This window comes from Harmonia axyridis, chromosome 1 (assembly GCF_914767665.1).
Source record: "Harmonia axyridis chromosome 1, icHarAxyr1.1, whole genome shotgun sequence".
Lineage (NCBI taxonomy): Eukaryota > Metazoa > Arthropoda > Insecta > Coleoptera > Coccinellidae > Harmonia > Harmonia axyridis.
Window position 1 is genome coordinate 54,950,368 of NC_059501.1, and position 27,400 is coordinate 54,977,767.

General features: G+C 35.5%; 2 protein-coding genes across 4 annotated transcripts; one reads left to right on the forward strand and one right to left on the reverse strand.

Moving 5' to 3' along the window:
• Nucleotides 1–2,501: 2,501 nt before the first annotated feature.
• Nucleotides 2,502–17,010, forward strand: LOC123682218 (adenylate cyclase type 10-like). Its single transcript, XM_045620741.1, has 2 exons — nt 2,502–3,433; nt 12,909–17,010. Exons 1-2 carry the CDS (start codon nt 2,768–2,770, stop codon nt 16,917–16,919), a joined length of 4,677 nt encoding a protein of 1,558 aa, XP_045476697.1. The 5' UTR covers nt 2,502–2,767; the 3' UTR covers nt 16,920–17,010.
• Nucleotides 16,909–27,400, reverse strand: LOC123682227 (mitochondrial potassium channel ATP-binding subunit). Of its 3 annotated transcripts, XM_045620754.1 has the most exons (13): nt 27,194–27,400; nt 26,835–27,120; nt 26,422–26,580; nt 25,718–25,863; nt 25,446–25,662; nt 25,208–25,392; nt 21,125–21,302; nt 18,756–18,875; nt 18,596–18,699; nt 17,654–17,828; nt 17,414–17,592; nt 17,196–17,343; nt 16,909–17,127 (listed from the first exon to the last, which is right to left on the reverse strand). In XM_045620754.1, the coding sequence occupies exons 1-13, from the start codon at nt 27,238–27,240 to the stop codon at nt 17,044–17,046; spliced, it is 2,028 nt and encodes a 675-aa protein (XP_045476710.1). In that variant the 5' UTR covers nt 27,241–27,400; the 3' UTR covers nt 16,909–17,043. The 3 variants fall into 3 exon arrangements, with proteins under 3 accessions (XP_045476710.1, XP_045476717.1, XP_045476726.1); XM_045620761.1 differs by lacking the exon at nt 27,194–27,400 and having other exon boundaries at nt 26,422–26,600; nt 26,835–27,032; XM_045620770.1 differs by lacking the exon at nt 27,194–27,400 and having other exon boundaries at nt 26,422–26,506; nt 26,835–26,968.

Below are 27,400 nucleotides of genomic sequence, written 5' to 3' on the forward strand. Positions count from 1 at the left end.
ATTTTCCCTCCTTCCTGAAACAGACAAGCGTAAAGAAAATTCAATTAAACCAAATGAGGAATCTATAAATAATTTAAAAACTGCCAAATATTTCTATCTTCAATTTCAGATGACCTTAGTCTACCACCAAAATGATTTCAACTGTCAGAGGTCGTCAGGTTCATATAAAACTCAAAAATCTCTAAATGTAAAATAATATGCAAACATCCATTTCGAAGGAAATCTTCATAAGAAATATAATAGTTGATCACTTGAAATTGGTATTTGAAGTAAGTTCTCATCATTTTCGAACATATTGACACTATTCCCAGTTGTATATAAAATTTTCCATTCTGTGAGTGAATTAATTCGATGTGAAGATGTGTGCGATTTCAAAGAATTCAAATTCATTTAATTGATACAAAAAAAAAATGATGATATTCTACAAATTTTTAAACACCGAAATATTTTCTTCTTCTTTATTTCAAATGTGATATAAACTTCTTATAACTAATATGAATGATATTGCATCTACTTTAGTTCATGCAGTTCAATACTAGAATTGAATTATCTGATATTCGCATCAAAACCTTATTTTGGATTGTAAATAAAATTCTTCAATGTGAAATTAGTAATCTAACTAACAGATATCCAGACTTGTAAATATAATCTTAAATTAATTATAGATATAATTGATAAATTATACTTAAGCATTAAGTCTTCTTCAAATGATAACTTCCCCTGTTCCCTTCCTTGATGATTATTTCAACCCATTACTACTTTTCAGAGATATATTACCTTACATTATTACCTTTCAGAGATATATTACTGCTCACCCGGAATCAATATTGAACATAAAAGCTTCACTTCAAGTCAAGGGCGTAGAAATGGGGGGTACTGGGGGTAATTTCCCCTCTAAGATTTCCAAAATATCAAATTGTGAATTCTCGTAAAGACGAAGAACGAAAATTTTTCCATAAAATGAATCAATAAACATTTTACTTTTCTTCGAAATCCACACGGCAGTGAAAATTGGGCCCCCTTAAGGTTCATGAGTTTATTATCGCTTTCAAGATGAGTACTTTCATTCACTACGAGCAATTCTATGTATTCTTTTATCTATCCGCTTTGTCGGCCTCTTATTTGCTATCTGTGATTTTTGCATTCGTCATCGGTATACACTTACCCGTTGTTTTCGGTTTTTTGTATCATTCTCTTCACAAAATTTCAATACTGTAGTTATCAAAGAACTGAACTGAGTAATTCGCAAAGAAAAATTGTCTTGGATGTGTTGTACCATTTATTGTGTTTCATTTAAATTGCAATTCATTTGTGAAGACATCAGTTTTGAATTGGCAGTATCTACACACGGTGTTCCGAAATTGGGGGTACAAATGGAAATGACAGATTTTCTCATTTCAAGAAAAAAGTCCTATAATATGAGTCCCCAAACACTTTGTTTTTGAGATACAAGTGTTAAAGTTTTTTCTCATAGAAGCTTTCTTCATAAGATAATTAATTTGAATCGACCCTAGATATTCCAATTTAAAGTTTCCATCATGTAATACCTATGCTAATTCTGAATGCAAATCCATAGGGTGATATTTTTTTCTGAAAGGGTGCCTGATTATTTCCTTCACAACTATTTTTTGGTCAATCGCTTGTAGTTCAGAATAATGTAAAAAGGAACTCTGATCCACTACTACTTTTTGGTTTGTTATAGTTTTATCGCATCTGCTATCGATTTCGAGAAGAACAGCTCTCTAGTAATCCCCAGGAAAATCCAAATTATTATAAAGATTCAGCTAGTAAGCTGTAATGAATGCATTAATTATAAGGTTTGTTACTTATTTAACCACTCTGTAGCGAAGATTAATAAAAATTTGATGAACTGATATAAGCATCACTAACAAGTACGACACACTAGAAACACCCTGTATCTCGACTACAAAGCGTTTGCGAGCTCATATTCATGGGACTTTTTATTCTTAAAAATTATCCAAGGAATCTCTCATTTTCATCCGTAACTCTGTTTTAGGAACATCCAGTATAAGGTAAGAACAACCGAATTAGTAATAAAACAAAATTATTTCGATTAATTTGGTCTACACTTCGTTATAAAAGTTCTTTTTCTCACATTACAGATATGAGTAAACGTTGTCGTCAAAAAACAAGAAAAATAAGGATCTATGCCCTTGCTTAAAGTTTTAGGTATATCAAATCTGAACTGAAGAATAGTGTATGAGTAGCAGAATTCAGGGCCGTCGCTATAGGTGGGGGGCCAAAATTCAAAGGCGGCATCTCAAGCTTGACCAACAAAAAACACATGTGTTAAAAATCAATGTACCGAATGAGTTTCAATTCGGTCAAATTTATTTTATGGTTATATCCAATTCCATATAAAAGGTCAAAGCATCAAGGAATATTTCAGGTGTCTAAACATAAAAGTTATGTATTCAATTAACCAGATAAAGTTTAGTGTAAAACAATAACTACACAAAATAGAACGTTCGGAATACCGTGAGCATCCACAAATTTGATGAAAATACAGAAAAATTTAAAGTTCTAGCAAAAATCAAGAGTGACAATATCAGCAGTGAATACCGAGAGTGTAGACTCCGAGAGAAATCAAAACCAATTAACCTCACTGACAATTTTCTTGATCATTCGATATGCTGCACATATGATGTCTAAAACACAGACATCTTACCTGCACAGCAACCCACATATGAATTCAAATATCAAACATGACAAATTGTCATAAAATGTCATAAGAGCCAGTGCAATAATGGAAGTCAAAATATTAGATCAGCATCATTTAATATCGAGAAAAGTTGACCAAATACAATCAAAAAAACAATTGGAAATTTTGTCAAGTTTCTTGCCAGATGAGATAATGAACAAAACTCCAAAGAATGTCGAATTATACAATTACGATGGGGTTGTACTTCTCATTGATATTTCGGATGTCTATATTTTATCCAGAATCAATACGAAAATAGCACAAGAAGGCATTTCTATCGTCGACGCAACGCTGAATGCTTATCTCAGTGTTATTGTGGAGGCTGTTCACTTTTATGAAGGCGATATACAAAAATTTGTTCCCGATCATATGGTAATTGTATGGAAATTGAATCAGGAGCTTCGACTTCACAAACTTATAGATTCAGCTATCATATGTGCTCTTAACATACAAAGAGTTGTTGAAAATTTGGACAGAGGAATTGGAATAAATTTTCGTATAAAACAAGTTGTGTCTTGCGGCAATATAAGTTTTGGCATCATTGGTGATAATATATCGAAGAACTGGGTTCTTATTGGAGATCTGGTGCAAGATTGTCGGTCAGCATTATCAAGTTCAAAACCAAACGAAATTATTGTTACACGAAATGCTTGGGGACACCTCGATGACGATAGATATGTAGTTAATTTCACATCAGAAGGATATATACAGGTAAAATATTTAAAAAATATCGATAGTAGATATACGTCAGGTATATAATAGGTAATATACAAGGCGTGTCACAATGAAGTCCGTATTTGTGAGACTTATATCTTTTGATAGGAGCCCCATATAGAGCGCTCAAACTTTTTGTATAATATATTCCTTACATCCACAAGTTTTTTGCTCATCGGAGTTGAATACCACCAAATAAATGTAAGATATATTGAGGTGTAGGTAGCACCTTGCACAAGTCCGGCACAAAGTTTAAGTTCCTTAAAACGTGGTCCTAAAAGCAGACATCGATCATCTCATTTTATCGATGCCTAAAAGTATTCAGGAACAAAGGGAAATCTCTCTTATTCACGGTCGTGAATTCAACAGGAAACATATCAAAATAAATTATATCACTCGAGATAATGAGTCGAAGCCTCACCCAGTTGTACAGGAACACCTATTTGCATTTCAAAGATTAATATCGAGAGCCAAATGATTTATCGTAGGTACTATAATCAGTATGCTTCTGCGGAGATGTAGAATATTAATTTCGGCTTCCAAAGTTACATATTATAGTGGAAGCACTCTGAAACTGATGCCATTACTGACAATACCAGCACAATCACCTTCAGAATATGAGGCTAATCAACAAGATCCTACGTGACATATCACAACAAAATGACATTGTAACGACATAATAAATAGAAAGAGATGTAGATTTTTAGAACACACATAGTCGGAAACTTAGAATAATTATGCAGTTACATCCTAGCAGATCATAGTTCCTTTGACCAGCATTACTATTAGATATTCTCAACTTGACTTTTTTGGCGAGTCGTTCTTGAGCCAAATTCGAAGGTTCGCCCTGTCTCTGGGGATTTCGGTCTATCATGCCCGAGATCAATAGTGGAATCGTCAATTTGGAAACCCAGTGATCTCTGCCAAACACACCTTCCCACTTCATCGTGGAAGGGTGACTCTGCCGTAATGCGGCGAGCACTATATACTTACCAAGACCGTATTTGAGTGTGTCACGAAGCCCATAGCACCATCTCTCGACCGGACAGTGTCACTACACACTCCCTCGCTAGTAGTACCGACGACTAGCGATGGGCAACTCGAGCTGTTCAACTCGATTTGCAATCTCAACGAGTCAGCTCGATTTACCTTTACGTTCATTCGAGTCAACTCGGAAGAAACCATACGATTCGGTAAATCGTGAATCCCCGTTCGTTCCCGTTGCAACGCGAGCTGTGGCTGGTCCGAGTTGGGTTCGATCTTACGAGTTATGACTAAACGACGTAAACCGAATGGGCGCTTTCAGCAGAAAGATCGGTAGCGTAAGTAGCTCCGCTACTGATAGGTATCAGTTTGTTAACGTTGATTTTCTCTGCTGGACGGGTTGCTCCTTTTTTTGACTGTCAGTTCTGTGGTTCCTTCTTGAAGGTTATGTTATGATTAAAAATAACTTTCTGTTATATTATAGATTTTAATTTCTAAGTTTGCTTTCGCCCTTCGATACTATTACTATTTTATTGCAACACCTTCCAAACATTGATCATGGATTTGAGAGTTATTCCATTCATTTTTGATGACGACGAAGAAATAAATAGGTATAATCAATACAATATTTGGACCTGTTCTAGAGTTGGCTGAGCCTTTGCCTAATTTATAAAGTGAAAATAGAGCATTTATTTCAAAAAATGAAAATATAATTCCTCTTGACATGGGAGATCTATTCAAAGAACATTTCAGAATGTCCCAAACAGCTTTTGATGTATGTACTTTATATGTACATATATATATATATATATATATATATATTTATTTATTCATTCATTCCTCTCTCCCAAACACCAAAATCTGCTGGTATCAGAGACTGAGTTCACATAAAATTTTTTAAACAACAATAATTCAGTTTCAAGAAAAAATAAAGCAACAATTCTATATATAAATGAAATCTTCTAATTTTCGCTATTTTAGGATCTTTCCCATATTATCGCTGCAAATTCGAGCGGTCCACATAAAATTCCTTTGGAAAAAAAAATGTTATTCACACTTTAGATGATCGCAAAGCAGGAATGCTTTTTAGCAAGTGGTAACCGCTTTGGGCTTTCTCATGAGTAGAATCCCTGTTCTAAGTTTTTAGGTGCAAATATACTTATTGTATTGAACCAAAAGTAATCAAGGAAAAATATAATTTCTTTTTTTCAAATCATTTATTTCATACTACAAAACTGGCACAGAGGCTTTTAGCTAATACACTCATAACAAGTGTAAAAAAAAACAATATTTATTTATTCATTCAAATTCAACAATAAATGAAATCTTATTTATGCAATTGTAGGATCTTTTCCGTATTATCACAGCAAATTCAAGTGGTCCATATAAAATTAATTTGCGAGTTGATTTTTATATTAGTTCTTTTCTTTTGAGTTGTTAGGTAACAATTTCCTTAATATATCATTCCTTTCTGCCGTCAACCTATTCTTTTCAGCCATCAACCTAGTCTGTTCCTTCAAATCCTTTTATATTTGGGAAAGGAGGTCCAATCGCCTCTCTTCAATTTCAACCATTTTTCTTCTATGATCATATAATGATTTATTTCGCGTCTTTTTTTTCTTTTTCTCTTCTGACGTATCATTACTTTCAGATCGAGGTCTTTTTCTAGAATTTGATTCTTTTGAAATGCAGTGTGAATCAGGACACTCTGAGGATGATGATAAATGGTCCGATTTTGAAGCGTTCCCCTCAAAGTATTTCTGGCAGAAAACAATATCTGGAAAAAGTAATTTCTTTCTTAGTACGAAAATTAAAAAAATCAACAGAAACATTAACCTATAACATTTCACGCATTTACTTACCATTTTGTAGTCTCTGATGAATTTGTGGAGTTTCTGTCACATCATAAGTAATATTATTAAAAGAATATCTAAAAGTTTCCATCTTTGCTATGTTTGAAATTCAAATTTCGTCCCAAAACAAATGTCACTTGTCACTAACTCAACACGTTACCAAAAAGGAGCTTAAAATAAATTCGCTACCGAAAATGGCGACCGCTCCGTAGCATACGCTCCCTAGCGGAAACGGATCGAACGCGTTCAGCAGAAAATTCATTGAATATTGACAACTGTTCCACAACTGTTGTGTCTGCTGAACGCGCCCAATGAAGCCATCGTGTTGTTGGGACGCCGAGTTAAACCTTCCTTCACCGAACTGAAGTCGGTTCAACCGAGTTTCTACGTTCCAACTCGTTGACTGAGTTGAACTCGGTTCATCCGAGTCGGCGGTCGTCGGCGGCAGTCGAAGTCGACGCGATGAGCCTTCACTCGGTGCGGTGAACGCATCGAGTTATTCAAGTTGGGCCCGGATGCGGCCGACTCGAGTCAACTCGACTTTCACACCGAGTTGGCCATCGATTCAACTCGAGTAGATCGAGTTAAGAATTATACGACTCGTCCCATCACTACCGACGACGCCCCGGAGGAGGAGGGCGAAGGTATACTCGAGGAGAGAGAAAGTACAATAGAGTTGTAAGGGCGGAGAAGCAAGGCCCATCGTGCCATCGGCGCTATCGCTGCGATGCCGCAACATGTAGGGGCGATGAGTTTGGCTCTACGCTGCACATGTCGGTCGCTTGTGTCCCATTAACACGCTAGAGTCCGTGACGTAAGCGGAGCAGTGAGTCACCTCAGTGCTCCAACACAGTCGCAGCCTTCTGCCCCATGTCGGTGTCACCACTTTGGCGAGTCGTTCTCGAGCCAAATTCGAAGGTGCGTCCTCTCTCTAATATATAAGGATTCCGGTGTATCATAGCGAGACCACTGGTAAATTCGTCAGACAAGCAATCCAGTGATCTCTGCCAAATACACCTTGTCACTTCATTGTGGAGGGGTGCCTCTGCCGTAATGCGGCGAGCGCTATATACAGAGTCACTACACATTCCCTCGCTAGTACCGACGACGTTCCAGAGAAGGAGGTGCGAAAGTATACTCGGGGATAGAGAAAACGCATGCGAGTTGTGAGGGCGGTGAAGCAAACCCTTCCTTGATATAAAAATTTGACATACTCAAAAAGAGAAAGTTCCTTTTGGAGCTCCGTGGCGCCGGTGTTGTTATAGTTTTTTTGCCCGCCGAGGCCGCATTAGAGTGTGGCGCGAAGCCCATAACGCCACCTTTCGGGCATACAGAGTCACTACATACTCCCCGTTAGTACCGACTACGCCCCAGAGCAGGAGTTGCGAAGGTATACTCGGAGAGAGAGCAAGGGCAAGCGAGTTGTGAGGGCGGAGAAGCAAGGCCCATTGTCGTTGGTTCAGTTCAAATCTATATTACACAGGTAATACCTCAAGGTCGAGAGTTCGACTCCCCACAGATTTTCATTGAAATTACAGCAAAATTTTTTTTTTGTGATAATTTTATACTACCATCTGGAATGTTTCGACAGTGCAATTTCAAAATTTTGGCCCTCACAGCCCAACCAGTTGTTTTTTCATATATGTTGAAGGACTGAAGGAGACATTTGGATGGCCGTTATGAAGGAACTGTTCGATATTTTTCGATTCTCTTTTCATATTCATGTTTTAATTTTTAGAAAAATGAGTTGATTCAGAAAATTAAATTCAATTTGACAACCGAGGAAAGAAATTTCAAACGTTGCAGGTTTTCCGCAATTTTGATTTTTTTTTCAAGGTTTTTTGACTTTTCTGAATTGTGCACTCAAAAATACTCTGATTTGACCAAAAATCGTAACTTCACACTCAATAGAATATTGGTCAGGAATTACGTTGCACACCCTGTATCTCGCTTATGCTTCGAAAACGAGGTATATGTCATAAGTCAAAAATGATTCTCCCGGTGTCATCTACATGACTATAGGTGCTTTCCAGCCAACGTCAGGAGCTCCTCGGTACAGCTCCGAAGCGCACTTGTAGTGTTCCAGTAAACAGGGCGTCGAGCCCTCGCGTTACCTTCCCCTTTCCCCTGAAGCACCCCCCGCATTTGCGGGGCTTCGAGCCCTGACAGGTGTAGAGAGAAAGAAGACCGTTACTTCGCATCATCTACTCTGTTATCTGTGCTTCGCATAAAGTACGAGACAGCTGTAGAACGCTGGTTTGTTTACGTTGAATTTGACAGTTTCGTTTTGGCGTGTTCCACTCATAGCAAGGGCTCGAAGCTCTAGTGCGCCGAGCCCCGGGGTGACACGCACCTGACTGGAAAGCAGCTTATATATGTTTGTCCGGTATAAAATGAAACACCCTGTATGTACCCAGTTCAAGAACCTGAAAAAAAAATTGTACAGCCAAAAACTCCATCTAAGACTATGTTATGTATATGTTATAGAGTAAGACCAGCTGTGATTATGTGAATCAGTGGAGAACACAGTAATTACAGTCTTTTAAACAGTACTGCCGGAAAAATTCTGTTCTCGTCAGCAGTCTTGTGGGACTCGAATCCTTTGATACCCCGAATTCAAGAATATTTTAGAACTAGTGAAGCCAATTTACAATCCTCGTGTTGCGTGCTGAAATTTTTTTTTTGAAGCCCGAAAAATGCTCTTCCTAAATGTTTTAAACAGTCTTCTTCTGAGTAGTTTTTGTCCCCAGTGGAGTCTGGAGTCAAGAAGATCCTTGATAAACTGTTTCAGAGAAAATCTTCCTGAGTAGGTCGACTTCATGTACCCCCTCTATATCGCTGCAATAGCTCCTCCAATTTGGGATTTGCGAGTCGTTTAATTTTTTTTTAAATTTTTCTCCCGATCGTACACAAGGCCAGATTTTGAGATGCCTTCTAGTGCAACTAGCATCACTTATTCAGTCATCCACCCTTTCGTTAGACTCTTCGGTCAAATAACCTGGAATTCACAATTATTGTAATGAGCTGATATTATGGACTCCTCTATCTCATTTGCGGCAGTGTCTAAATCTTGTCACAGGCACAGTAAAGGAACTATAGTTCCTATACTGTGGTCACAGGGCATCAGGTATTTGTACAGGGTGGGCAAATAAGCGAGGTAAGCGGCTATATCTCAGGATCCACTCATCGTAGAGACTTGCGGTAAAAAAATTTACCACTAAAGTAAACAAAAGAATACACTGGAAATTGTTTTGAAGTTCATACCTCCACCGCTAGGGGGCGTAATAGCTATCGTCGAGTAGAAAAATGCATTTTACTAGAAAAATTTTCATATTAACTTGGAAAAAAAATATCATCACTGTAAACCTTGGAAAATTCTCTATCTGTTTGAATCGTCACTTTCGATTTTGCGACATCAAATAAGGGTGGGGGAAAGATTGAAATCTGACTGATTGAAATGTCTGTAACTTCAGTTTGGCTCAACATTTTTGAGCAAATTAGATCTTATTTGAGAGACAACATCTTGTTGATTAAGGAAAAAATATATTCATGATGAATTTGATTCAGCTTCTTCCGATAGGGAGCGCTAAGTCAGAAGTTCATTGTTTTGTTCATTTTTCTCTGAAATTTCAAATATAATGATAGGATTTTATTAACAGAAACAAAAATTTCATTGAATTTGCATGAAAAAACCTGAAGGTCGCACAGCGATAATTTCAGGCGTTCTGAAGTTATGGCCGAAAGAAGATATTCTTCAACTGATACACTGCGAAAAACCAAATTGAGTCTTCAAGTTCTAACAGAAACAGAAATCCCATCAAATTTGTATGAAAAAACCAAAAGGTCGCAAAGCGATAGCTTCAGGGGTTCTCTAGTTATGGACGAAAAAAGATATTCTTCAACTGATGCACTGAAAAACTAAATTGTGCCTTCTTTCGTCCATAACTAGAGAACCCCTGAAGCTATCGCTTTGCGACCTTTTGGTTTTTTCATACAAATTTGATGGGATTTCTGTTTCTGTTAGAACTTGAAGACTCAATTTGGTTTTTCGCAGTGCATCAGTTGAAGAATATCTTCTTTCGGCCATATCTGTACAAATACCTGATGCCCTGTGACCACAGTATAGGAACTATAGTTCCTTTACTGTGCCTGTGACAAGATTTAGACACTGCCGCAAATGAGATAGAGGAGTCCATAATATCAGCTTATTACAATAATTGTGAATTCCAGGTTATTTGACCGAAGAGTCTAACGAAAGGGTGGATGACTGAATAAGTGATGCTAGTTGCACTAGCAGGCATCTCAAAATCTGGCCTTGTGTACGATCGGGAGAAAAATTTAAAAAAAAATTAAACGACTCGCAAATCCCAAATTGGAGGAGCTATTGCAGCGATATAGAGGGGGTACATGAAGTCGACCTACTCAGGAAGATTTTCTCTGAAACAGTTTATCAAGGATCTTCTTGACTCCAGACTCCACTGGGGACAAAAACTACTCAGAAGAAGACTGTTTAAAACATTTAGGAAGAGCATTTTTCGGGCTTCAAAAAAAAAAATTTCAGCACGCAACACGAGGATTGTAAATTGGCTTCACTAGTTCTAAAATATTCTTGAATTCGGGGTATCAAAGGATTCGAGTCCCACAAGACTGCTGACGAGAACAGAATTTTTCCGGCAGTACTGTTTAAAAGACTGTAATTACTGTGTTCTCCACTGATTCACATAATCACAGCTGGTCTTACTCTATAACATATACATAACATAGTCTTAGATGGAGTTTTTGGTTGTTTTCATACCCAAATCGTCACATATACGACGAATTAGTTTCATCAAATTAACATCTCTTCCTTCTTAGTGAAGACGCTGGATAAGTTGGTAGAGAGACACATCAGGGATAGTAATTTAGCGACTTGTCCACTGCAACCCTTCCAACATGCACATCAGTAGATTCTACTCTTAATCCTGTTGTATTATATTGTTTTAAGGACATACTAGTTTATAAATAAAACACTATAACTTCAACAACGCTGCGTTGGGCGCGATGAAAGCTAGGCGTCCATTAGGCGGGTCGGGCTGGGACGGAGAAATCCGCCTGCCTACATTTGTATGCAACCGCGTCCACTAAAGGGTCAACGGGCCGAGATGCAGTTGTTTACAAATGTAGGCAGGCGGATTTCTCCGCCCCGGCCCGATCTGCCTAATAGTGGCCTAGCAGAACACTGTATTGTCCATACTTGATGCTACATCTTCACTCTGCCGCTGGGTGTGACGTAGTTTTTTGGCTGGATTGCTCAAATATTGCTGAGGACACTCCAGTAAGGAAATAACCGCAAGGCGGTGATCTGTTACCTATACTGTAAAATCTGGTCATTGATGGGATACTGGTCAGACTGGCGATGGCTGAATTCAGCGATGTGGTCTATGTCGATGACCGGATCCTACTGGTTAGACGTAAGGTGTAAAAAGCAGCATTGTTGATCAGATGCATAATGCTTTGTGTATGATCGAGCGGTAGTGCTCAGAAACCCCTGTAGAATAGAGATGGTTCTCTACTAGGAGGAAGGGCCGTACACTATCAAACTTCCTAATTTGTTTGTAGTGTACTTTGTAGTGTGTGTGATACTGGACCGAACATTATTATGGAACAAACTCCATGATACCCAAATGGATGAGGTTAAGGACCACACATTATGGACTTCCTATGACTGTATTTGTGAGACGTCTATTCTATCCTTTGGTGTGGTGGACATGTATGGAGATAGTCTGTAACCGCACCACAATGAGTAGAGTAGAGCATGGTAATTACATTCGCTCTGAGATCTACCCCTTCGGCATCAGGGAACGTCTGCTAGGTATTCCTCCTATACACCTCGGAGTAGAGGAGGTGGTTATAAAGACAGCCCACGAATCAAGAAACAAGGCCAATGATGTACTACATGCTAGACATACAAGGCTCCCAAAATGATGGAGGATGCTGATCTCTTCTTCGTAGAAGAAATCACGTGGGCAGTATTTTCTGCCACGTTCACTGATGGCTCTGCGACATCCACACGGCTTGGTGTTACGATATTGGAACCCCGTTCTAATCTATCCATCCCTCTAAGGAAAGACTGTTCAATAGTGTAAGTAGGAACTGTATGCCGATTATCGAATTATCAATTGATAATAAATTAGTAGGATCCAGGCTCAGATGCAGTACGAATATTAGCATTTGCCGCGTTGCGTAGTTTGAGAATCGATAATAAATTAGTAGGATCATCCAGGCTCGAAACACGAATGTGAACTAGAAACATGGATGGCCAGGCCAAAGGATGGCGAAATCGATAAACATTTGCAAATCTTGATTTTGTAATGGAACGACATGTTCTTCGCTATAGTATGGATCTTTCGAAATTACATATTTGGTTCATGTTATTACAAGAGATAAAAAAGCACCACCTAGATTTACTAGAATAATTATAGCCAAATATGTAGTTGAAAAACAGATTTGAGAAAGGCATATTATCCTGCTCTGTTGAACAATCTGGCCATTGAAGCCTTAATATTTGTAATTTATATTTTGTATACGCAGTTTAAGAATTGAGAGTTGTTTCACACTTTTTCCAATTACTAATTTATTTTCAATTCTCATTCCAGATAATCGACCGCATATTCCACATTTCGGATAGAAAAAAACAAGCAAAACAAGAACTAACAGATTTAATGAATATATGCATGTATCATCTTGAAACGAGAAACAATGTTATCAGAGAATCGAAGCAGAATGACAAAATTTTACGACAAATTGTTCAGAAAGAAAATTTTCTGAATAACATAAAACCAAGAATTGCACTTGAAGCGACTTTCAACACTACTTCAATGAAGGAAATAGAAGCTTTCATTTTAAAACCCATCAAAGATAAAGTCAAGGAACATCAACCTATAGAATATTTATCTGAAGTTTGTGAAGCGACCACTGTATTGATATTTTTGACACCCAGGCAATGCGGTGAGGATGAGTGGTTCAACTTGATTAATGAAGCATACTGTAAGATTTATGAAACGGTTGTGAAGAAATACGGTTGTATAGTGAGAATACAGACGCTATATAACAAAACCGTAGTATTTCAAGTAGTATTTGGACTTCAGGGTTTTGATGATGAAAATGTTCATGAAAACGTTTTGAAAACAGCAAGTAACATTATGGAACAATTGAAAAAATCAAAATACCAAACAAATATTAACATCAAAATTTTCAATGATTTAGTTCACTGCTCTGTTCTAGGACATCCTTTCAGGAAAGGTTACTTTGTAATTGGAAAAAAATTCAGCTCAGAACCCGAATCTACATTTTACAAAATCTTCTGTGATTTCAAAACATACGAATGCTCACGATTGCCATCCAACTGCTTCCGAGAACGGTTCAATAAAGAACACAATTTAGAGTACGATGACATATATTTCGAATATAACGAGAGCTTTAAGAATTTGGACATCAAAATAAGCGAAAAAATTCATGTCATCGGAAGAGATCAAGAACTAGCATTTATTCGGAATATAATTTTTGGTCCAAGAATAACTGATGATTTCCTTGCAGTGGTTGTGAAAGGTCAATGTAAAAGTGGGAAATCTGCTATTCTACGTAAGATAATAGCAGAGTGTGAAGAAAAGCATTGTCGTTTGGCTTTTGTCAATTTATGTGGAGGAAAATCCAAACCTTATTTTTGTGTATCAGCCATTTATAGCCAACTGCTTGATATTATTAATAGTACTTCAAAGGCCTCTTCAACAGGGTTATTTTCCAAGAAGTTATGGCATTTTGAAGAGGCGCTACAACTACAAAAATCTTCTTTTTCGGAAGATATTCATCAGAGCATGAGAATATTTGAAAATTTTTTTCAAGTTTGTAAGGAAAATGTACCATTTTCAGTTATTGTTATCGATAATATTCAAAATATCGACATGAAAAGCCTTCAACTACTCGAAGATATGTTAAAATTGAAAGCAATCAGACTGGTTAGCGCTGGACTTTTTGAAGAAGACAAATTACACATTCTCTGGAAGTTTTCGCTAAGCAATCAATTCAAAATTATGGACTTGGAACCGCTCGCAGATGAGTTCATACCTGAATTAATATGTCATTTTCTTAATGTTCGTGGAGTCATGAAAAAGATCGTAAATTTAATTAAAAAAGTTTGTGAAGGAAAACCTGGTTGGGTTAAAACATGTCTTCTGCAATTGTTGAAAAAAGACATGCAAATAACTAGTACACCATTCAGGACATCTTTAGAGGATATTTTCGTTATTCCATACAATGAAAAGATTCTTCGAGAAAACGGAACTTGCATACGATTAGCAATAATTGGAGATTTTCATAAAAAGAATCTAATAGATATGTCGCCAAATGCCCTCACTTTGAATTTTTTCAAATCATTTCCTTCATATCAACAAATAATTATCAAAACTGCTGCGGTAATAGGAGATATTTTCACGCGATCCCTGCTTGTTGTTATACTAAAACTGCCAAACAATAATTTTTTCACATATGCTATGAAATGTTTGTTTGATGAGCGAATTTTCGAATGTGGATCTAAATATTTTATAAATAACTCTAAAGTAATCTCTAATGAACTGTCTTGTGTTTGTCATATGAAACATGAAGAGCAATCTTTATTTAGAGACTTCCCAAAGTACGCATTTTGCAAAATACTTCATTTCCGTAACAGAATACTTCGAAAAATAGCCTACGAGCTCTTATCAGCCAGTCAGAAGAAAGATTTACATTTAAAAATAACCGAATTTTTAGAGTATGAAAATGCATTATGCTCCCAGTGTTCACAGCATAGATCATCGGCAATAGTCAAAATAAAAAAATATAAGGATATGATTGTTTTAGTTGAACCTGAAGAATCACAATGTGCATCACGATTCAATATAGAGGTCATCAAAACCGTTATAAGAAAAGAAATTACACAATCAATAAAAGAAGAAAATCAAGAAATTGAAACTTTCAGTCCTAATATATCTTCAGTAAGAAATTCATGGAATAGAACAAACTGCTTTTGCCTAGAAATTATGACTAGAATATATAGTGATCTTGTTCATCATAGTCAGAGAGCTGATCACTTGGCTAAACAGATTTTCTTCATGTACCAGTATGGTTCAATACTAATACTCACTGGTGAATTGGAAGATGCCATAATGTTACTGAAGGAGGCTTCTCAACTATGTATCTTAAGCGATCTTGAAAAATATCATATTTCAGTGGAGTACTCCAAATTTATATTTTCAAGGATTGTAACAGCAATCGCCGAAGCATATTATCATTTGGACAATTTCAAAGCAGCAAAAAATTATATTCTGTTATGTTTCAGGCAACAAGACATTCCAATTATATCATTGGAATATAAATTCTGCTTCAAGCTTCTGAAGAGTAATTCAAAAACTATCCTTGATTATTTTTCGATACAGCAAAGTGAAGGTTTTGAAGAGTATGTAGGTCAATCTCTAGCTATATTAATGAGGATATTGGTAGCAGAAAACCAATGGAATCTTGCTTTATCAGTGGCTGAAAGGAGCATTAATCTTCTGCAAAAGGAAAATATTAACGTTACTCTGTTGTGTGATGTTTATAGCAGTGCGTTGGATATTTGTAGCATACATGGTGATATACACACCTGTGAACAATTGGAAAAATGTGTGATCTCAGTTTTATTACAACTATACTCAGCAGATGAAAGCATGGAAATTTTTTCTATCATGAAATTAATGAGTACTCTATTTGTGATAAAAACTAAAAATGATACAATACAAAATGCAATAAGAGTAGGGTACAGATTATACCACCTAAATTACGTTTTACAAGCTGAAATATTCCAGATAGAAACTGTCTCTATTTTGACAGATTTACTGGTGTCTGTGAAACGCATAGAAGATGCAGTACATGCAACATTAGTTACTAGAAAAATGACAAAAAATACATTTCACGATGGAGATTTGCTCTATTTCACATTTTGCATAGACCTTATTTTGGACAGCAGCTTTTATAAGGAAAAAGTACAAGCAATCGAAAATTTTGCAGAAAAGATCTATTCTGAGAATATGAACCATATAGAAAATACCTTGGGTCGTAATTATTTAATAACTTGTTTACTTACATACTTCTCAAGAACAAATAATTGGAATAGAGTCGAAAAATGGATAATTTTTCACAAAATTCCAAAAAATGAGAAAAACGATTATATTCATGTAAAATTTAAACTCCGTTACCTGGAGTTTCTCTTGCTCAAATTTGTGAAGAAAATGAGCTATGAGAAAGTAGTTCCAGAGGAGGATTTGGCTGAAATTCAAAAATTGATAACAGAATGTACACTTCTAGGAAAACACTGGAAATGTTTCCTTCCTAAATGTTTTGTTTATCAAGGTTATTTTTACAAATTGAAGAAAAAATTGAAATACAAAAGATTCCTGAAGCTTGGTTCAAAAGAAGCACAGCAAAATGGCAATTATAAAATTCAATGCTGGATTGATTTGATTGATAACTATTGGAAAATGAGTCATTGCAATTTTATTATATCTGAATTTCCTTTTGTATTTTGGAATAAAGCAAGGAATATTAATTTTGGAGCATGGACACAAATAATGTACCCTCTTCCTCTACCTTGTTAATATGTTTTATCTTTATTCAGTTGTTTCTAATCAAAAACAACATTAGATGTTATAATGTCAATAGAATTGCAAATATAAAATAAGAATTCAATTTTTGGTCTTTGTAACAATTTTTTTGGTCCTCTTATCCTGCTGGAACTTCTTGTTGCTGATAGATTAAGGACCAATAGTAACCTTTTGAATTTTTAAGGAATTCATGATTGCCAACCTTAAATATATAAAATCAATGTTAGATAGATATCAATAAATTATTCGTTATCTGAAGTTGATATTTACCTCTACTATTTTACCACGATGAAGTACCACTATTATATCAGCATTTTCAATTGTTGAGAGCCTATGAGCTATAACGATAACAGTCCTTCCTTTTTGAGCTTTTTCTAGGGCTGCTTGAACAATTTTCTCTGATTCTGTGTCGAGGGCACTGAAAAATTAGTTGAAAAAATTGTGTGGTGATGTATGAAACCAACAAAGCTCTTTAAAGTAAGAGTTACCTAGTTGCTTCATCCAATAATAATACAGTTGGATTTTTCAAAAGCGCTCTTGCTATAGCGATTCTCTGTTTTTGTCCACCTGATAATGTAGCACCTCTTTCTCCAACTAAAGTTTCATAACCTTGGGGAAAACTGGTGATGAAATTATGAGCATTAGCCAGGTGAGCTGCATTAATCACCTAATACATTGGAATTGTTAAATGTTTATACTTGAATCACGTATTATTTTAAAATATTCACCTCTTCATCAGTAGCATCAGGTTTACCATATCGAATATTCTCAATAATTGATGTTCCAAACAATATTGGTTCTTGGCTGATCAACCCTAATGCTCGTTTTCTCAACCAGGAAGGATCTAATGAGAGCAATTCTTCACCATCTAATGTTATACTGCCTGCATTGACATCGTAAAACCTATGATTGAAAATAAAAATAGGTTTTCAATATTTTATTGTTACAAGCAAGATGCATTGAATATATGCATTTTTATTATGATAATAGTATATTCTAACACAAGTTGCAGAAAGGGCTCCTATTCCAACACGAATGCGAAATTCGAACACGAGCGACGAAGGAGCGAGTTTTCGAACGCAAGAGTGTTGGAATTGCCTTCTGCAACGAGTATTAGACGATATTTTCTCTATTTCATTCAAGTTTTGTGAAATATTGTCGAAATTCACTGAAAAATTCAGATTATATATCCTAGTGACTTTTGTATTGTATCTTGGCAGTTGGTGTGACTGTTACGAAAATTGACAGATTACGGAATTTGAATATGAATCGTACGTTTCGAATTCTGAAATAATTTGCAATTACGCATTAAATTCGTGAATTATGTCTGACGAAATCGATTAAACACCACCAGAATTGAGAGAATTTGCGAATAATATTGCACATCATTTCATTATATCCAAATTATATTATATTGACAATTTTTGACGTTTGTTGAAATTTGATTGGATTGGAAGTCAGTATAGACAACCAGAAAACGATGCTGTAATGAGTTCATTACAGCACTGTTTTTAGAACTGTTATGAACTCATTACGATACTGAAATAGAGAAAATAATTTCTATGTTCAATTTCAGTCTTCGTATCCACTACAGATTTCATCTTAGTGGTAGATAAAGGAAATCAAATAAATGAAATAAAATGATTAATGTATTCAAAACTATTGAGTACCTTTCCAATAGAGCAACAACTGTAGATTTACCATTTCCTGAAGCTCCAACAATGGCTACAGTTTTACCAGCAGGAATCGATAAATTGAAGTCCTTCAAAATAACCTACATAGAAATTTTTTTTTACTTGAATTCATCAAAAAAACACATTCAACTCTCACCTGGTCTGGTCTAGAAGGATAAGAAAATTCTACATTTCTGAATTCAATATTACCCTTTAATTTATCATCAGGAATAATATGACCCCCGGTCAAAGGTATCATTGGTTTCATATCCATATACTGCAGGGAATAATGAGTATTAAATAAATGTCATTATCTCTCTAATGAGGCATATCCAGAAATTACAGTTTCCTTCTTTGTACTCTCATTCATCAATCCGGCACTATGCATAAACTTGTTGAAGCAGGATTGTAACAAAAAAAAATCAAGAAATACTCTGACTTGGTAACATGAGCTTTTGAGCATACATCCAATCAAGTGCCTAAGTGGATCACGAAACAATTGTATTATAGATCCTAGGAGATGTGATTTATTATGAGAACAAAAGATCCACATGGTCGCAGTTCCCGGAAGGCTTACCGAGCCACAACGACCCCAGTTCAAATAATGATGTTATTGTTTTTGGTTATTTTATATATATGAGGATTTCTGAAGAAACAATCCGTCTGAATTAGACATGATAATTCATATTTAATTATGGAAATATTAGAAAGGTTTTACCAATATTTTGTTTTTATTTTCAATGGTTGTGGCGGTGCCGTCAAAATGATTTTTAGATCAAGCTCGGAATTGTTATTATTTTATCACATCAAATCGGTCAGATCTAAGATATCGGTAAATTCTGTATAGGACCCTGCCCGTTGGCGCGTTAACAGCCAAGTCAGGGAGTTCTAATAGAAATGAACTAAATAAGCCGTAGTTAGTTCCTTTTGTGTGCTTTTGTTTTCCCTATGTGCTTTTATTGATATTGGAGGTTCGTTTTCGAGTACGTCACGCCAGTCCATCCACCAAGTCAGGAGGGATGTGGATCCGGCAACAGTGGCGTGTTTTATGGCATCGCTGAGCAGCCGGATAATCAATAGGCAACTTGATGCAACGTCCCTAACTGCAATGCCCGGAAACGAGTATCCACAGTGGGGTTATGTATCGTCACTACTGCAGTCACTGGACGTTGACGACCTCCTAAAAATACTTTCGAAGGCGAATGGTTACGCAGATGACCTTGTGATAGTGGTTCAGGCAAGCATGAAGTCATAGTATATGATTGGATGCAGGCTGCCCTAATCCTAAGTCACGGAGTGGTGTCTCCGAGAAGGTCTCAATATCAAACCCAAAAAGAGAATATCAGTGCCATTTACTAGGAGGAAGAAAATCTCTGAAGGCATTCTTTGAATAAGATCGCACTAATCCCAACAAACCACAGTAAATAACTTGGTGTAATATTAGGCCAAAGGCTATCTTGGAATCCATCATCTGCGGATGATCAGAAAAACCTGGGGCTAAAACCTGAACTGACAAATCGGATGTACCGATCCTTTGTTCGGCCAATCATAATGTATGCAGTTCTCATGTCAAGCTACTGTCAGAGCAATAAGCCCTGGAAAAACTACAACCAATAGCGTGTCTGTCTATCCCTTAACGTACTCGGGGAAAAGAACCAGGTCAACCTTATTTGGGTCTACTCCGGGATACTAGGCAATGTATCACCGGGCAAGAGCCAATTCCAAAGCTTTCCAGCCGGCCATCAAGCGATAACAGTTAAAAATTGGGAACAAAAGACGAAGCTTGCGTTCTGGCGGACGATCAATGGTCAAAGACAGACCAAGTCACTTCTCTCCTACTGGATGAGCTGGTCTAAAAAAGTTCTCTCCTCAGTAAACAGGAAATGGAAAACTGACGGGCGTACTCACGGGACACTGTCCTGTGAGGAATCATTATCTTGAAAACATGGGAAAAGCGCCTGAAGACACAATTCTGCTTCTGTTAAGAAGCCACCGAAACAGCCAAATACTTTCTATGCGAATGTGAGACAGATACCGAAAAATTTGGTTTTTAAAGTTGGAACATGTGATGGATGTAGCCCCAAGAAAGGTGATAAAGTTCATTGAAAAAACCCTGACTGGCAATTGCGCGGAGATGCACAATAAATCTTTAGGTCAAGGTGCATGCGAAGTCGGATGACCTTTGGCCCCTCCTCTAATCTAATCTAATTTAGTTCGCTTAAAGAGGAGCTTCGTGTCTACTCGGTAAATGGGGCAACGTGGAGGGTCGTAAATTGTGTGTATAATCCGCTTCGTTGCCGTTGACACAAGAAGATCTGGAAGCTCTCATAGAAGAGAACGAAATACATTATATTTAGTTCATTTCTACAAAGGCTTCCTGATCTACTCAGTAAACGTGGCAACAAGAAGGATCGTACCCTACCAATAAATGAGGAAAAGGCCTTAAGAAGGGATTTTGAAAACAATGATGATGTATGTGATATTCATTTTTAAATCAAGTTAAAGGCATTTCTAACAAGTACTCACTTCAAAAACCCTTGTTCCTGATGCCATACCTCTTATAACAGAACCAAACAATAATGATATCTGTGCAAAAGACCTTTGGATAGTTTGTGAAGCTATCAAAAATGCCATTAGTTCCCCAGAGGATAGTTGTTTTGTAGCTAACAGGTAACCTCCCATGTATATTGTCCCCAAAACCATTCTAAAATTCAATAATAATATATGAGTAAAGATTGAAAAATGGGCAAAACTATGACGTGAAGTCAGGAACTTTTGAGTGTTCATTCATTCATGACCGCATAACTGTATATAAGCATATATGTGGTCTCGAGAGGCGAAATATATGCATAAATATACTTGGTCAGAATTCATATCACTGAGATATAAGATTTTTTGTTTTAAAATTCTTCTGGAATGCTTAACCCCTAATCGAATTTTGGCCATCAACGAACCTAACCAGAAAATTTCAAATTTCTTGGTCCCACTGTCCGAAAGTTTTGTGTATACGGTCGGACAAACAAGCAGAATCGAATTCGAGAACGGATTCGTTATCAGTGAGTCAAACCTCATCGTGTGAAATCATTCCATGCTCAAAATTAGAAAAATAGAGATATTCTAATGATATAGTGATCAAAAAGGTTGATGTAACCACACTCTAACTTGTCCATGGACTTTTTTATTCTTCTAATGCGCATTCTGTTTCGAAAACGATATTTCGCTACTTTCTCAACTTCGACAAAACAAATTTTAGTTGATAATTCAAAAATTTCATACACTAACATTATGGAAGTTAAGTCGAATATAGTTTATTATGTATTATGGCCTTCAATAGAAATGAAAATTCAATGGAAAAGTATGGGGTTTATTCTAATTAGGTATAATATCGATCCTGATGGAGTTGAGAATTTTTGAAGTAAGAAATTTAAAAGAGCACCTTGTTTGTGAATTAAACTGACAAACTTAGGTTAGTAACCTAAGATGGATATATCCGATTCCATGTGTTTTAATGTTCAATGTTTTTTTTTTTTATTCTCACTCGCGTTGGTCCAAAACTAAAACAGATCTTCAGATCCAAAGTCAGATGTAACAAACCAAATCCAGTCCAATTGAGGTAGTAAATGAGAAAGTAACAAAAAATGAATGGTTAATGGGTTGTGTTCAATAGAAAAAATGGTATTGCAAGAACAAAAATCGTCAACAAGCAAAATACATGTTAAGATTGAGGCCCTAAACAGGGTGCAGAATGTTGTTGTCACAGATATCCTTCCTTTTTGAATTGTCAAGGAAATGAATTAGTAATATTATTTTATTTTATAATGATTTGTCAAGTGAAAAAAATATACAAGGTGATTCACCGGGATGGCCTATTAGACGTTTATGGAGAACTATTCACAATTTTTAGCTGAAAATTTGCATATTGGGGTTTGAGACAATGATCTTTCTCCCTAAAATATTTTCAGATCTCAACTTCCGGTTATACCGGAAACAGACTGCTACTTCCTTATTTCAAACACACCCAGTATATTATTTCATCATTGGATAGCTTTTTTGATGCCAATTTCGGCAATACGCCATACCTTGGGGGTTGTCCATTAATCATGTGAGGCTTGAAAGGGGGGGGAGGGGTTTGATAAAAATCACGAAAATATCACAAGGGGGAGGGGGGGGGGTGTAGTAAGATATCACGTGTATTTATTTTTTCGTCAAACGCGCGATTTTTAAACAAATATTAAGCGGCACGTCGCGGCGTGTAGTGACCTTGACTACATTAAATATATTCATGTACTAGTACAATACATGTTTTTCCTATGATTACACTCTTCGTTTATTATTATTGTTATGGCAATCAAAAAAAACTTGCAACCTGGTGTAGACATTTTTATTATGGTCCTTAATTTCAGAAAAAAGATTATAGTTTATACCTGTATTTAAATTAAGATAATATTCAGAAAATTTTAAGATTCGTTGTAGGTACTAAAAATACACGTGATGTTGAGAAGGGGGAGGGGGGGTGGTCACGTGATTAATGGACAACCCCTTGGATAAAAACTCAACGGTTCATGAGTTATTGGGATTCTTATGAAAAAAATGCTGAAGATGAGGACTCACACTTTTTTGAATATTTCAGCAGAAAAAGCTTTTTTCGAGAAAATATTTTTCTTTTTCGATTCTGCAAATACGTAGTATTATAAGACTGTTTGCGGTTTGAACCAGAAATGTACAGGGTGTTCATAAGAAGATCATGAACTTGGACAACACAAATTCATCAAAACTCAAGATTTTCAAATTAGAGCCCATATTTTTAATTTCTTCAGTCGATTCTACGAACAAAACTTGTGGGGGTTACTCAAGCAAACCCTTTACCTAAAATGAATACTTCAAGAGTTATCGAGGAAGAACTTTAAAGAGTAAAAACCGCTATTTACAACTGTGTGAATAACTGTCTGTGACTTCCGGAAAACACAAAAAGAAACTAAAATTCGATGTTTGGATAACTAAATTTTAGATTTCATAAATTTTAATTAATTTTTTGTTGGTATTGTTGAGAAATCCATAAACCAGTACAATTTTCAATTACGAATAATTCATTACAATTCTTGGTATGTCAAATTTAGTTTAGGAAACATGGAATATTAGTTTCTTTCTGTGTTTTTTGGAAGTCACAGACCACTCAACACAGTTATAAATAGCGGTTTTTCCCCATTTAAAGTTCTTCCTCGAGAACTCTCAAAGTATTCATTTTAGGTAAAGGGTTTGCTTGAGTAACCCCTACTATTTTTGTACGTAGAATCGACTGAAAAAATAAAGGTTCCAATTTGAAAATCTTGAGTTTTGATGAATTTGTGTTGTCCAAGTTCATGATCTTCTTATGAACACCCTGTACATTTTTGGTTCAAACCGCAAATAGTCTTATAATACTACGTGCAGAATCAAAAAGAAAAATATTTTCTCGAAAAAAGCTTATTCTGCTGAAATATTCAAAAAAATGTGAGTCCTCATCTCCACCATTTTTTTTGTAAGAATCCCAATAACTCATGAAGCGTTGAGTTTTTACCCAAGATATGGCATATTGCCGAAATTGGCATCAAAAAAGCTATCTAATGATGTAATAATATACTGGGTGTGCCACTTGAAATAAGGAAGTAGCAGCCTGTTTCCAGTATAACCGGAAGTTGTAGAGATCTGAAAATATTTCAGGGTGAAAGATCAGTGTCTCAAATCCCAATATGCAAATTTTCAGCTCAAAATTATGATTGGTTTTCTATAAACGTCTAATAGGCCATTCCGGTGAATCACCCTGTATAAAGAAAGAGCTTATTGAGTGGATTCATTTGAAAGAAAAACTCACAGAAATATTTACAATTTCTGACTGTATTTAGATTCTGGATCAACCCTATGGGAAAGCCATTACTCTAAATCGAAGGTATTTATTCTTAAATGAATCCAAGATTTTGTCGTTGGATTGGGAAGATTCTAGACAAGAATATATATTCACGATTGGAAAAATGAATAAAAGATGCTTAAATGCTGCTCATTTAATTACCTGATGCTGCAGTTAACTATGATCAGAAATCAAGGAATAAAAGTAATATTCAGAGAACACCCAGATTTCCTTTCAAGTCTCCAAAGCTAGGTACTTTTGTAAGCAGTCCTATAGAAAACAGAATTTCAACATCAACACTGAAGTTCATATTCACAAGACTATATACTAGCTAGTATGAGAATAGAATATGCTCATCCATTATATGCTAACTGTGAAGAATCGGCTTTAAAAAATTATCAGTAAATAGCGCTAAGAATCATTACGAAATTGAGAAACACAATTTACTCAAATCCTCTCCAAATAGCTTACTGTAAAAAGACCAAGAGTGATATATTATCTCTCTACGAAGATAATGACCATATCACAAAAAAACACCAAAGGCGACTCAACAAGTTTGGAGAATGACATCATAATGAAATAATGTACTTACATGTTTTTTATATTATTATGAATTTTCTAGTTAAAATATAATTTTTAAACTAGACTGAAGGACGCCCCGTCTATAGTCATTTACTTGGCAATAAATGAATATTATTATTTATTTATATTTATAACTTATTTACCCATTAAGAAAAAGATTTGTTCCTGCTTGAAACAAACCAATCCCAAACCCTAATCTAATGTTGAGATCCATTGCTAAAGCAGCTTCAGTTTCAAATAACTTTTCTTCATCTGCTTCCATAGCAAATGCCCTCACAGTTCTAATGTTAGCAACTGCTTCATCTGCTACAGACGTACTTTTTTCTCCCTATAAATGTTTACCGTTTTACTCAATTATATAGACAAAGACCAATACATTACCTGCACTTGCGCCCTGATTGATATATTTCTCAACAACTTTCCAAATATAGTTCCAACAACAACAATACTTGGAACACATAACAAAGTAATAAGTGTCATTTGTGGAGAAATCATTACTAGAGAGGCTGAGCAGCCTATTATTTGAGTAATAGCCCTGAGACCACCTGAAACTGTCTGTTTGAAGCTACTTTTGAAGTCTTGAATATCTGAAGTTAACCTGAAAAGTATATTTTGAAGTTGAAAAAGTTTTATTTTTTAAATACACTCTTAACCTATTGATAACTTCTCCGGTCCTGTGATCATCAAAGAAACCAATATCTTGCTTCAGAACTGCTTCAAATAAATCTCTCTTCATACTAAAAGCCATCTTTTCTCCCAAATGTGATAACATATGTATATAAAAAAATGTGGAGAAAGCCTGGAAGACATAATAAATGTAATTAATCCTAATTATCATTATTTTTTACTAATATAATGGTACACATTTCCCTAAGTTATAAATATTACACAAAAACTTTAGCCTTACTGGACATACATAGTGACTAGATTCAATTTTTGTAAATTTTGTTGATCAACTTCATTTCTATTTTAAATTAGCTTGAAAGTTCAATGAATTGTAATTACATTAAGGATAGATGTATGCAACGTTCCTAAAAATTAAGAATTATGTGATGTTTATGCACTCTCTTATTAGTACTTAGTGAAGGAAAGCATGCATGCTCCAAATATTTTTAATATGTTCTATATATTGATGTTTGACGTTGATTGTGCAAAATGAAATTTAATTTTTTTCAGATACACTGAACGCACATGCATACTTCTTTTTTTGTTCTTAATTAAATGTTGGTCAACTTTCTAGTCATAGTTCTAGTTCTTAAAAACATTGCATTTGAACATTGATTTGTTACTGTTGAATTCTTAGTTCTTAGGAACGTTGCATAAATCTATCATAAGAAATAATATACACAATACTAACCTGCATTCCATACATTGCTATTATCTTTATACATGGAATTGTCATTTGCTCAATGAATAATTTACTATTATTTGTTTCTCCAAATCTAGAAACAATATTTATTATATTACCTATTATTAAAGGTATTTGAATATTTAGGATAGCAACAATCAAGGCACCCTGAAAAAAAATGCAATTTACTTTTTAAATAGAATACTGTAAATACTTATATCTGATAAGGCTCATTTTCATGACGATAGTAACTCGTGAGAGTTTGAGGGGTCTGTCGAGACAATGAGATAGTAACTATCTAATATGGTTTATATGGTGAGAGTTCCTGTGATATTCACTATCACGATAATACTATCGTGAGAGTACTATGATTGTGAGAATGAGCCTTAATGAGAGCATATTGATGAGACATGTCTACTTACTGCTATTGCAGCAAAGAAGTAAAAAACATGGGGCTTCAGATATTTCCATAATTTTTTCCAATTGAATGGAACATTTTTCGTTGATATATCTTTGTATCCTGATAACCTTGTTTTTTTCTCACAAAATACTCTGTGATTTCTTAAAATAATTGCTGCTACAGTTCCACCACCCGCAAATACACCTATTTTAGAAGATTTTTGTAACAAGTTGGGTATTTTTTCTTGAGGAGCATTGTGAACTTTACTATAGAATTTACTATAGGATCTTAAAACTATTGTTTTGCTCCTGAAACGAAAATTTGTATATGTATGCTACCCATCGTAAATATAATAAATGATATATCAACTTGTAAAATTACCTGAAAAAATTGCGAATATCAAACGAATTCAAAAAAAGCCTAGACATCTTTATCAACTAAGTTATAAAATCGTCATACTATCTATATAATCAATTAATATAAGTCGAGTGGCTTCTTTCTGTTTGAAAATATTTCTGTTAGGTCATCCTAATTATTGAAATTTATAATCGACCTGTTGTTTGTTAATCCAATGTTTATAACCTATAA

What these genes read in the sequence shown, in the direction of transcription:
- LOC123682218 (XM_045620741.1), top strand. Translation starts at nt 2,768, where the DNA reads ATGGAAGTCAAAATATTAGATCAGCATCATTTAATATCGAGAAAAGTT. An exon ending in CATCAGAAGGATATATACAG is followed by an intron (nt 3,434 to 12,908) that starts GTAAAATATTTA and finishes TTCTCATTCCAG; the next exon opens with ATAATCGACCGCATATTCCA.
- LOC123682227 (XM_045620754.1), bottom strand. Translation starts at nt 27,240, where the DNA reads ATGTCTAGGCTTTTTTTGAATTCGTTTGATATTCGCAATTTTTTCAG. An exon ending in ACTTCTTTGCTGCAATAGCA is followed by an intron (nt 26,581 to 26,834) that starts GTAAGTAGACAT and finishes ATTTTTTTTCAG; the next exon opens with GGTGCCTTGATTGTTGCTAT. An exon ending in TTATTGGATGAAGCAACTAG is followed by an intron (nt 17,344 to 17,413) that starts GTAACTCTTACT and finishes CTAATTTTTCAG; the next exon opens with TGCCCTCGACACAGAATCAG.